The sequence below is a fragment of the Sebastes fasciatus genome, chromosome 10 (genome assembly GCF_043250625.1).
Source record: "Sebastes fasciatus isolate fSebFas1 chromosome 10, fSebFas1.pri, whole genome shotgun sequence".
Lineage (NCBI taxonomy): Eukaryota > Metazoa > Chordata > Actinopteri > Perciformes > Sebastidae > Sebastes > Sebastes fasciatus.
This window is the reverse complement of record NC_133804.1, coordinates 32,509,837-32,521,621: the sequence shown is the minus strand read 5'-3', so window position 1 is coordinate 32,521,621 and position 11,785 is coordinate 32,509,837. Positions and strand designations below refer to the sequence as shown.

At 42.2% G+C, this 11,785-nt stretch overlaps 2 protein-coding genes across 3 annotated transcripts in view; one reads left to right on the top strand and one right to left on the bottom strand.

The window, feature by feature from the left end:
* Positions 1 to 11,785, bottom strand: part of tmem126a (transmembrane protein 126A) — a 592,581-nt gene that overhangs the window by 508,738 nt on the left and 72,058 nt on the right. The gene's annotated exons all lie outside the window — the stretch shown is intronic.
* Positions 8,566 to 11,785, top strand: part of LOC141774733 (ras-GEF domain-containing family member 1C-like) — a 72,006-nt gene continuing 68,786 nt past the window's right edge. Inside the window, exon 1 of one of the 2 annotated variants that reach the window (XM_074647526.1) lies at positions 8,566 to 8,918. In XM_074647526.1, coding sequence (XP_074503627.1) covers positions 8,829 to 8,918 — 90 coding nt within the window. In that variant the 5' untranslated portion in view covers positions 8,566 to 8,828. The remainder of the gene's footprint in view (positions 8,919 to 11,785) is intronic. The other variant, XM_074647528.1, reaches the window with a different exon arrangement.

Below are 11,785 nucleotides of genomic sequence, written 5' to 3'. Positions count from 1 at the left end.
TATCAGAAGAGACATTTAAGGCAAAAAAATAAAACAATAAAACCGCAAAACATGTGATCATTGTGATGAAGGTAACACAGTTTATAGTCTAAGTATATAATATATAAGTTTAATGCAGTGAGGGCCAAAGAGCAAATATACTACGCAGTATTAGGGCCACAATGAGGGAAAAAACATCTGAGATTTACAGAATAGAGTCATAACTTTACGAGAAAAAAAGAAAATAACACATAAAATTACTAATTTATAATATTATTACTTTATTCTCATAATATTACGATTTTTTTATTGTAAACTTCTGAATTTATTCTCGAAATCTCAGATTTATTTTTTGATGAATTTTGAGGTAAATATTTGGGGTAATTTGACAGTAATTCCAAAGAAATTTCAGATAGGATACTTTGCTAATTATCACCTAATTACCATGAAACTCTCACCTGTAAAATGAAGCGTTACCTAAATTTGTATGTGATGTTTTTATGTTTTTTTTCAGGGGTGCAAGTGAAGGACATGAAGGGATGAAAGGAGGAATCTGCATGAGAGAGAGAAACAACACCCATGTCACGGTCAGTGTGTCTTAAAACCACCAGGTGGAGCTACAGACAACATAATGAAAGCCTCTACTGTAAATGGGCGGTGGACCTTGAAGTCATTTAAGACATGTTGAAGCTGAGGATGATGATTCAAAGCTATTCTGATAGATATTGATTTGATGCTCATATGTAACTTAAAGAGAATATTGTAGTAATTGTTTTTGTCTCATGCATTATTTATTCATTTATAGCTTCTGTTATTCATCTAAAGGTTTCTTCTGGATCTATGTTTGAGTTGTAGAGGAGTTAGTTGGTTTTTAGAGGCTTATAAAGGATCAGTTAAGACCTATTGATCCGCTATTGATCAAACAGCTCAGGGAAGAACTCCCTCATTAGTGTGATGCCACGGAGGAACTACTATCAGAGGCACTTCCTCTTGATTGGAGGAAACATCCATACAGACGCTTTGTCCTTAAATCCCCTCCAGTCAAACGGCCACACAGAGTTTTCGAGGAAGTGATGTCTCTCAAAACCGTCGTTTTAACCACACGCCACCGCCTCGCTTTGAGATCTGATTGAGAACAAAGTGTTCGACAAGAGCCTTGGAGTGTCACTGCGACGCCTCACGAATCAAGGACGCGCTTGCAAACTTCATTTTTCTGCACGAGCACATTAAAGCGTCAGTCAGTTGTCCATCAACGCTGATAAAACCCCGCTCTTATCTGCCCTATGTAAATCACCCTGCGTCCTTCAAGGCTGCACAGACAGAGGAGGAATCACAATGTTTTATCTGTTTGCACATTGCAGGATTTTAAACGTGGTTTTTTTTTCCTCCTCGCCAACCTGAATTAATACGGGAAGGAAGATGCTTTTGGAATATGAGACCAGAAAATGCTCTGAGATGTCCCTTAAGAGACATCGAGAAAACAAGCACCTGGAATAGCACACATGTGCTTTAATCTCGCTGGCGTCCCTCCGAGGCTTTGCCCTGACCTCCACCTGTCATTGACCATGTGATGAACAACCTCGCCGTCTTCACCCCCCTCGCCCTGAACCCGGTGACCTATCGCAGCCGGATCGCCACCTCGCAGAGGTTAAGCTTCCTCAAAGACCCCCTCATCGCCCCGGGGCCCTCCCTTCTCATTCGTCCTCCGCCACTTCCTGTACATGTGCGTAGTTGTTTGTAGCCATGACGACAGAATCCATGGCAACACGGATCCCCATGGTTCTAAATAATAAAGGTGGATGGATGAAGGAGGAGGAGGGGGGTGGAGAGAGGAAGGGCTCTGTGGCTATTTTAGCAAGTGTCTCAGTGGAGAGTAATTGAGGAGGGCCCTTGTTAACAAGAGACGGGGTCTGCTTAACAGGCGAAGCTTCCAAGGGCAACACACAGCCAGCTCCTCTTTGTGCTTATAAGGAGGCATATATATATATATAGTCCTGGATACAGATTAATCACTCTCTTAGTATAAAACTAAGAGAAATCAGGTAAAAGTGTGGTCGTGGATGTCGTGTATAGGAGTGACGAGGAGTTCAGCAGATAGGCAGCAACGTAGACCGTCGAGGACAGATAAGAAAAACAGAGTGTGTGTAATGCGACAGTGTTTTTCCTGCATGTTTTGGAGAGATTAACATCCCCGCCTCTCTTTTCCTCTGATCCCCAACCTCTCTCTCTCTCTCTGTGTGTGTGTGTGTGTGTGTGTGTGTGTGCTTTAAAGCTGCAGTGCTACCTGAGCAGATTATATACTGTGTCTTTGTTGTTTACTCATGTTTTATTGAGACAACCACGGTTTCCTATTCAGTCCGCTCAGTAGCTCTCGACGAGGGAAACAAAGCCCGACGCCACACTGAGTCAGACTTTAACGCTGCTTTAAGTAGGTGGCTTTAAGTTGGAAAGCATTTATTCTGTTTCTTATCACAATATTCTGAACTTCACAGACTAAAGTACTGCACTTAAAGGAACAGTGTGTAACATTTAGGGGGATCTATTGGCAGAAATGGAATATAATAAAATTCATGTTTAGTTGACAAAACAATCTCCCCTTACGGTCCATTCAGTATTCGATGATGTTACACATCTTCATCTGCAGATACTTTTCTGTCCATGTTGGCTTCATTGATTTTCATAGTCCATCCATCATCCATCATCTGCAACTGCTTATCTCGTTAGGGGTCGCTGGAGCTGATCCCAGCTGACATTGGGCGAACACACCCTGGACAGGTCGCCAGGCTATCACAGGGCTGACACGTAGAGACAGACAACCATTCACACCTACGGGCAATAATGAACCTAACCTGCATGTCTTTGGACTGTGGGAGGAAGCCGGAGTACCCGGAGAAAACCCACGCTAATACGGGGAGAACACGCAAACTCCTCACAGAAGGGCCTCGAACATGCGACCCTCTTGCTGTGAGGCGACAGTGCTAACCACAGCACCACCGTTCAGCCCTTGATCTTCATAGTATTTAGTTTATTGTGTCAATGTAGTAAATCAGAATATGGAGTGATACTGTGGGGTTTCCCTGTTTAAAACAGATTTTATACAGAATGAAATTCACATGAGGCTATGAATCCACAATGATGTGTCTCTCCAACATCTCTGATGCAACGTATGCATCCGCTCCGGCCTCTATGTGTTATTCATAAACTTTCTTCTCATGTCCACAATTGAACTCAGGCAACAGATTGGAACAGAATCATAAGTCTTCATGTCATGTCAGCGTCCGCGCCTCGCTCTCATCCATCTTAAACGGGCGTCTGTTCGTCTCAAGGTTTTCATGCAACACTGTGGATTATTTGAGAAAACAGGATCAAGGTGTCTTCAGGCAGCGCGAGGCTCTCACTCACATGCAGAAACACTCCTGCTCTCTCTCGCAAACAATCCCACATACGTCGATACGAGGCTAAATTGGATTATATTGCTTTTTAAAGCCATCTATCCACATCCTCAATTAAAACCCTGCACATTGTAACTTGTGACACGTTCGTGCCCGCGTGCGAGTGTCCGCAGGCTCTACAGTTTCATTATAGCTCATGTCATTAACATTTTTATTAGATAGCTGTCTTACTATCATCTCTGGAGGCAGCTGTGCGATGTGATTATCTCCACATTAATATGCTATACATTTTGTTTGCAGGATTTTTTTTTTCCTCATCATGGAGCATCACACATTTTGACAGTCAATTAACAGACCGGGCAGAGTTACCATGGGAACAACTTCTTTTAGAGTAGACAGGACAGGAGAGGAGCAACACCTTTAACAACCAGCCTGACTGGCTGACTGACTGACTGACCGACTGACTGCAGCCCCGGAGCAACTGATGCATGCGTTATACGTATACATGCAACCGCCACTTTGCATCACGCAGCTGTCGTGCCGGAGTGTGGTGAGACAGATGTTCACTCTACTCGAGCCGAAAATGAAATAAAGGGGAAAGAGAGTGGAAATCCCTTTTGAGCCGGGATGTTATTAGAGTGTCCGTCTGTCAGGTTCCTGGGTGGGCAGAGGAAGTAAAAGCAATTATTACAGATATCTTTGTATGGATGAAGAGGAGTGAGGAGTAAAATGATGGAAGTAAACAGACGAGGAAAAGGAGGAGACAGAAACAGAGTAAACACAATAAAAGTAAAAGGGAGTGAAGCCTCGCAGACATGGGAGGAAAAAAAAAAGAAAAAACTTAAGGGGGATGAAAATATTTGTGCGAGTAGAAAGAAAACAGGAGATAGAAGGTAAAAAGAAAAACGCTGCTGATTTGATGACTTATTCAGGGTTCCTCTAGAGCTCTCTTCCAAGGATCTCTTTGAGAAGGAGCATGTTTGAAGTGTCTGCATATGTGATAGTCTGTCTGTCAGTGGGAGGTGGAGCAGGAGGCGGCAGAACAGACAGAAACACAGATACAGAGTGTGTGGAGGTGAGATAGCGAGGGAGAGAGGGAGGAAGAAGAAGAAGAAGGGCAAGGATTGCTGGAAATAGAGAGTACGTGAGCGAGGAAGACGGCGTGTCGATGCTCTCCTCTGCACCGCGGAGGCTTCGGCAGGGATTGGCAAGGTTGGAGCATGAAAACGGGTTTTAAAAGGCTGATCTCTCACACTTCATTGGTGCAGAAAAGAAATGCTAAAGGAAGGCAGGAGAGAGAAAACGCTTTTATATGAACAAAAAGGCGGGATGTATGTTGGGGCAAAAAATAGCAAATCAATAAAAAAATGAGAAGAGACATGAAAAACAGTGATCCATAAAAAGCGGATGTAGCTGCACCTCAGGAGCTGAAGGAACCATCGGCTTTTTTCCGCGCCCTTGTGAGGAGTAAGGACACGTCCGACCTTCTATATAGCTGGCGGCTAATGGGCAAACAGAGGCCTGACAGTTTCTCAGCTTAACAGCACGACGTGGGCTCACAGCGTTGGCTACCAGGCCCGCGGCGTGTCCGTGTGTGTGTCTGTGTGTGTGTGTGTGTGTGTGCGTGGCTGAGCACACATTTGAAACAAGTCCAGTTTGCACAGAGCACCGGGAGAGCTCGGCTCATTGGCCAGGCCCCCGCCGTCACCGTGGGAGACGGTCCTGGGACGGCTGATTGGGTCTGGGAGAGTAAACAATAGGATGATGGGAATAGCCAATGCGAGGGTCAAAGGTCAGCGGGGTGGATTGCACGTATACGGACCTTCCTCGGTGTGCCCTGATGTTTTCACACAGAACACAGCAAACACGCCTTCAATGTAAATGACTCTGATATGAGCACATTATTATTCTTGGCTTTCTTCCCGTGTGCGTGATAGTGCTGAGTGTGCACGTGTGCACCGTCCAGGTTAACAGGTTTCCATGCAGCATGTGTAAGACACCAGTTTTACCCAGGGTCCCTCTCTCTATTTATAGGCTCAGAGAGAGAGTCACAGCTCATATTTATTTATACAACTGATACTGAGATAGCAGAGCTGAGGGCAGATAAACAGGGATCTGTGTATTTATGAGCTCACAGTGAGCGCGGCTTCATAAAGGGACGCAGGAGACTGCAATTGTTTTATGGATGTACTCCACATCTTAGTGATTGCTCAGCTTTTACATACTACAGTGGCTTTACAACAGAAAGCGGGAAAACCGATCATAATGACTCCACGGGTGATGATTTGTGTTTGTACTGGTGGTGTGTGGCATGCGTGCGTGTACTGTAGATGTGTTTCTGCTGCCAGACTCCCATCCCCCCTCTGAGAACGGCGGAGGAAAAGGCCGTTTCTGTGTCTGTTTACACTGTAAACGGACAGGAGCTGGGCATGGCTTTCATTATTCTAGCAGACGCACAGAAAACACTGCTGCTCTATTTCACACATCTCTCACAGGGAAAGTAGGATTTATTACTTGGCTCTTATTTTTCTTTTTTAAGTTTTGGCCATTATTTCTATCCCTTATTGTAAGAAAAATAAAGGCTGAGATATATACTTGGAAACGTTATTATGAACTGTGATGGATAATCATGTTATACTTGTCATGTGACGTCAGGATGACGATCAGATCATGTCTTTATAACGTCCGTCAGTCCAGACCCCACTTTATTACGTCTGGTGGACGTCTGTCAATATCTGGACGTCTGACTAAGAGCCCTCTTAGATGTCTAGTGGACGTGCAAGATAAGCTATATATATCTGGACGTCTGGCCAGGACCCCTTTTGGAGATCTACAGACGTCATAGACAGGTTCAATATCTGAACCAATCTGAAATGTGTCATTATAATGCTAATAAAGTGAAATGCAAGAAGTTTTTGGGGACAAATTGTCATGTGAAATAAAATAAATACAAATAATATTATTATGAAAACGGCAATAATGGAATGATATAACATAGTGAGTTGATATTATGAATTATTTAAAAATTATTCCATTATTTACAATTTATTTAAAGGTTCCATATTGTAAAAGTCTAAAGTCTTTTATATTATAAAGCAGGTTTAAGTTCTATAAAAATACCGTTAAACTATCAAAACGTTCAATATACGGAGAAATACACACAGCCCATATTCAGAAATTGTGCGTTTGAAACAAGCCGTCAGGATTTCTGTCCATTTGTGATGTCACAAATATACAATATTTAGACCATTACACGGTTTTAAACTTAAACATTCTAAATGTGTTCCAGTTTTTTTCCTGTTGCAGTGTATGTGAATAACATCAGCTGACAGGAAGTAAACATGGACCCAAACTGTTGCCTAGCAACGCAATTCCATTGAAATGCACTAAAACGGAGCGTTTCAGACAGAGGGTTAAATACAGGTATATTCAGGCAGACAGTACGGGGGAAATAAAGTGGGTTTTTTTAACATTACAGCGTGTAAACATGTTCTAGTAGAAACACAAAATACAAGTATGAACCTGAAAATATGCATGATATGGGACCTTTAATACTGTACCTTAGGGTTGCAAAGGGGACGAAATTGTCACCAGGAAGTTTAAGAAGTTTCAATGAAAATCTTAGCTTATAATATGGAATTTATTTTTGTGTGGGAAATACACTTAAGACAATACTGTAGGTCTTGTGGCATGTTTTGGTTAAAATATCTCCATTTAAAGCCAGTTTAAATTGAAACCTTGCACATTGCTCCTCCATCACTTGTAGGGCCGACATGGTAACCTTCATTTTATCTTCCATAAACTTGACTAGTGTTTGTTTGAAACCGGTCTACGGTGATGTCACATCCCACGTTCTCAGCAATTCACTTGATGAGTGTAATGTTATTTTTTAGCTGTAGAAATGATGACCGAGACTACAAACACAACACCCGTGTTTATATAGCAACTGGAATGTCCGTCTGACATCAGTATGAGGAAATGTAAAAACACCATTTGAGTGTTGAATCAAAGAACAGAACAGGGAAGTTGGGAGCTGTAATGTAGAGCAAAACAGCCTTTTACCTCACGCACAGACAAACAGGGTGATCAACCTGCTGCGTGTGAAGCCAAACCACAAATGAAACACCTCTCAGAAACACTTGTAAATTGATTCTTTATATTTCACAACAGGCCTCATGTGCCTGCTTCCTCACACTACATACTGCATGCTATATAGGCTACATATGTCTCTCAATATAAACTAAAAAAACATTTTCTGTCACTTATTGTAGGATGGCATTCATATATATGTGTTAATGACTGCAGAAAACATGGATTGTTTCAAGCTTTGTTGGTGCCATGACGACAGGCAGGTGTTGAGGAGGTAAGGTGTTACATTTCTACTCTAGGTGCTCTAACACTCAATCAGTCCTTTTTATAGTAGGCCTATTTCAAAGTATTTTTTCAAGTATTGTAGCTACTTTTCTAGCCTATGTTTCAAGTGCATGAGTCAAAAAAAGAAGTCATGCTAAAGCATATAAAAAACAAACAAACATCAAGGCTAAGTGGAAGTAGTCAGTATATATTTTTGGCATCATTGGGCAAAAATTCTATAATAACCTTTCAGCATATTGCAGCGGTCAGAAACCTTTACTATCAAAAGAGCCATTTTAGGCCAAAAAAAATCTGTCAGGAGCCGCAAAACATTTGATCATTGTGATGAAGGTAACACAGTTTATAGTCTAAGTATATAGTATATAAGTCTAATGCAGTGAGGGCCAAAGAGACAATGTACTACGGAGTATTAGGGCCACATGGAGGGAAAAAACATCTGAGATTTACACAATAAAGTCATAATATTATGAGAAAAAATAAAATAACGTAAAATTACTACTTTATAATATTACGACTTTTTTTCTCATAAAGTGAAAAGTCACAAGTGATGGACAGCAGACCTCAGATCAGCTCTTACTGCTTGTTTTCCTCCGGTCTGAAATCTTGCAGTCAGGAGCACCGGAGGACACCAGAGGAACATGATTTCTTTCACGTTACCTGTTTCATGTTCTACTGTCGATATATAGCAACCGTTATATAAAAATAACTTTTATTAATCATATTTGCTCCAATCTGCCAACTTCAGCTTTAATCAGAGATTTTAAAGCACCACCTGGTGAGGAGTCAAAGTGACCCAAATCAAACACACCTACACAGGTGCATTCTGGGTCTGATGCAAAATGCTAAAAGGCTACATGCTGGTTTCTCCAGGTGACTTCCACCTTCACTGAGGGACTTTTTACCTTCAGTAACTGAATGTTGAATCATTCAACATGTTTGGAAGCTTTGAGGAAGTGTCTCAGCGGGGACAGAGACACTGGGACAGGTTCTATAGCCTACTGGGACACAGAGGCTCAGTGGACTGGTTTTATTCTGCACTGAGAATGGAGAAGCAGAGGAGTTCACCTGGAGCAGGTTGAGGACATGAAGACTCAGAGTGACGTCAGGACAGGTGAGAAACAACAAACTGTACAGAGAGGAGAGGAGGACGTCAACGTTGCCAGGCAACTTGAGGTGATGAGTGCAGCTGTGGAGTTTATATTGTTCATACAGCTCTGTGTTTGTCTGCTTTGGTGATGTCTTATATTTATGTTTATATAGTTTAATGGTGTCTACAGCTGTTTTTTTTATTATTGTGGGTCATTTTTTGTTTATTGTCTGAGTTTTGTCTCTTTGTGTCTCTGGTTTATTCTACTGAGGTTACACTGCCATGGTAAGTTGTATAATAATTAGGATATCTGTTGTATGCACAGGTTGCATGGTGTTGTCTATAGAGAGGTGCTCTTTGGATCCTTCAGGTGTATTTGGGCTCATTAAATCTTGTGAAGGGCTCATTGTATGGGTGGAAGATGGTCTCAGAAAACAAACAAAATGCAAAAATAATCCAAGGCACACTGTAGAGTTTGAACAAAATTTAAATGTCTTTATTTTACATGGCAATAATTGTTTAAAATGACCATCAGGGTCACTGTCAGCATTCAGCAGTAGCTTGCACACCTATATTGTGTTGCATTAATCAGTAGAGTGAAAAAATAATTCTCCATCAATGTGCAAGCTTATTGGTCAAAAAACAAGGAAATGACACCTCATGATGGATGAATTTATCATTAGTTTGGACAAAAGGTCTCTTTACTTTAATACGTCTATCATACAACATCATCATTTTACAGCATATTTTTTATTTACCCTCCCTTTACCCCACCGCTCCATTTTAAAAATGTAAGGCAGTAACAGTGACTCAGAATAGCCGACATATTAAAGCTTCAGTAGGCAGAATGTTTTTGGAGTCATTGGGCAAAAATTCCATAATAACCTTTCAGCATATTGTAATTCAAGTGTTCTGAGAGATAACTAGACTTCTGCTCCTCCTCATGGCTCTGTTTACAGACTTTAGAAACATCTAGCCCGTGACGGGAGACTTTGACCAATCACAGGTCATTTCATTGAGAGAGAGCGTTCCTATTGGCTGTGCTCCGGCTGGTGGGCGGTGCTTGGTATTTCCTCAACATGGTCGCCGTGTCACAAACTTTCTCATTTTACAGCTAAACCGTGCACTACAAGATGATTCTGAGAACATCTGAGGAGAGATATAGGCATTAACGTAACATAATATTGATTCATATTTGATCAGCGCTGCCTAGTTTGACCGTTTGGTCGGAGTTTGAGAGAAGCTATTGACAGCTGCTCAGAGACGGTAAGGCTCCAGCTCGGCTCTGATTGGTTGTTTTCCTCCGGTCTGTGAAATCTTGCAGATGCCAGTAGGCTCGTTCGAGATGAGCCAGGCCTGAGCAGAATCGATCAGCGGCGATTTGCAATGCATGCTGGTTTAATTTGTGTCCGACTTGATCCCGACTTGATGCCGTCTTGCTCTGACGTAACGCACACGTGTGCAACGATAACCTAAACGAGATCGAGGCCGGCCGCAGGTTTTAAAGCTAGGCGCCGCAGTAGCTCTCCACCGACTGCAGACCCAGGGCATGATGGGAAATGCCTGACTCTCACCTGATCAAAGAGCTGCAAACTACAAGTAGCCTACAGATCTACGGATCTAACAGGATGTCACTTTTCCTATGACTTCCTGTACATTTTTGAAGGCTGCTGAAAACTGTCCGACTGGACCGCAGCTTTTCATCACCGCCCCTCTGCTGCTGCCACCTGATCTTGTCTACTTTCCAGGTGAGGACACAGAGGAACATGATCTTTTTCAGATTACCTGTCTCATATACTGTCAGAATATAATGACTGTTTTATAAAAATAACTTTTTCTAATCATATTTGCTCCATTTCTTACCCACTGCTGCTTTAACTGACCTACTTTTTACTTTTATCAAAGTATTTTCACTTGTATTTGAGTCTTTAAATGAACTTTTACTGGAGTATAATATTCTTGTGCTCTTTCCAACCGTGCCAGCCGGTGTGTCCTACACACACACACACACACACACACACACTCTCTCCCTCTCTCTCTGACACAGAGATTGTAATAATGAGGCTATCACAGCTCACTTGAGCTCTGGTCACTTTGTCAAGTGTGTTTGCAGCAGAGTGACTACAGAGGAAACAGCTCTCCGTTTGGTCGTTCTGACAACCTGAGCTGAATATTAATGACCGTTATAACAGGAAACCTTCGGGGGAAGTGCATCCAAAATTCCGGGCACATTACTCTAAATATAATTGCCGGACACTTATATGAATAAATATTTGCTTCCTGATTTATAAAGTTGGTGTGACAGTAAAGCTGACTGCTGCATGGTTGTTATCCCCGGCTGTCTGTTTCCTCGCTGGCCTATACGTTCCTGCTGCTAGAGAAAGAGAGTGGTAAACTAAAGGAGAGTCTGGAAAGCAAAGATGAAACTAAGAAGAGCCAAAGGCATAATGTATGCTCTGTGTCTCTATTCCACACCGCTGTCTTCCTCAGTGGGAGGGCGGATACTGTCTACCTCTGTGTGTGCTTCTGCACATACCACTTCCAGCCCTGCAGGCACAGACATTTTTGCTATCTATAGAAAAAATTGCTTGCTCTTTAATTCATGCTCAGTGGAGAATACAAATGGCAATAATAAAAGATTCACAGAGCAATCGTTTGCTTCCTTCCCTTCTCGGGATAGTCATTCCAGTTCCTGCGAAAAGGACGAGGGAGTGTTTTATGGAGCACAATAAGAAGACCGATACTCCATCTGTCGCACGTAATTCCCAAAACCATTATGAATCCTTCCATGTGCAGGTATAAATAGACAGAGTCTTATCTTCTACAAGATGTGGTTATGAGAGAGGAGGGAGACCATAAAGCGCAGATTTAATAGGCAGTTCTTTTAATGTACCTGCTGCTGCATGAGCCCACATTCATCAGATGCTCTTTAAATCCTCTCACACAATGACAG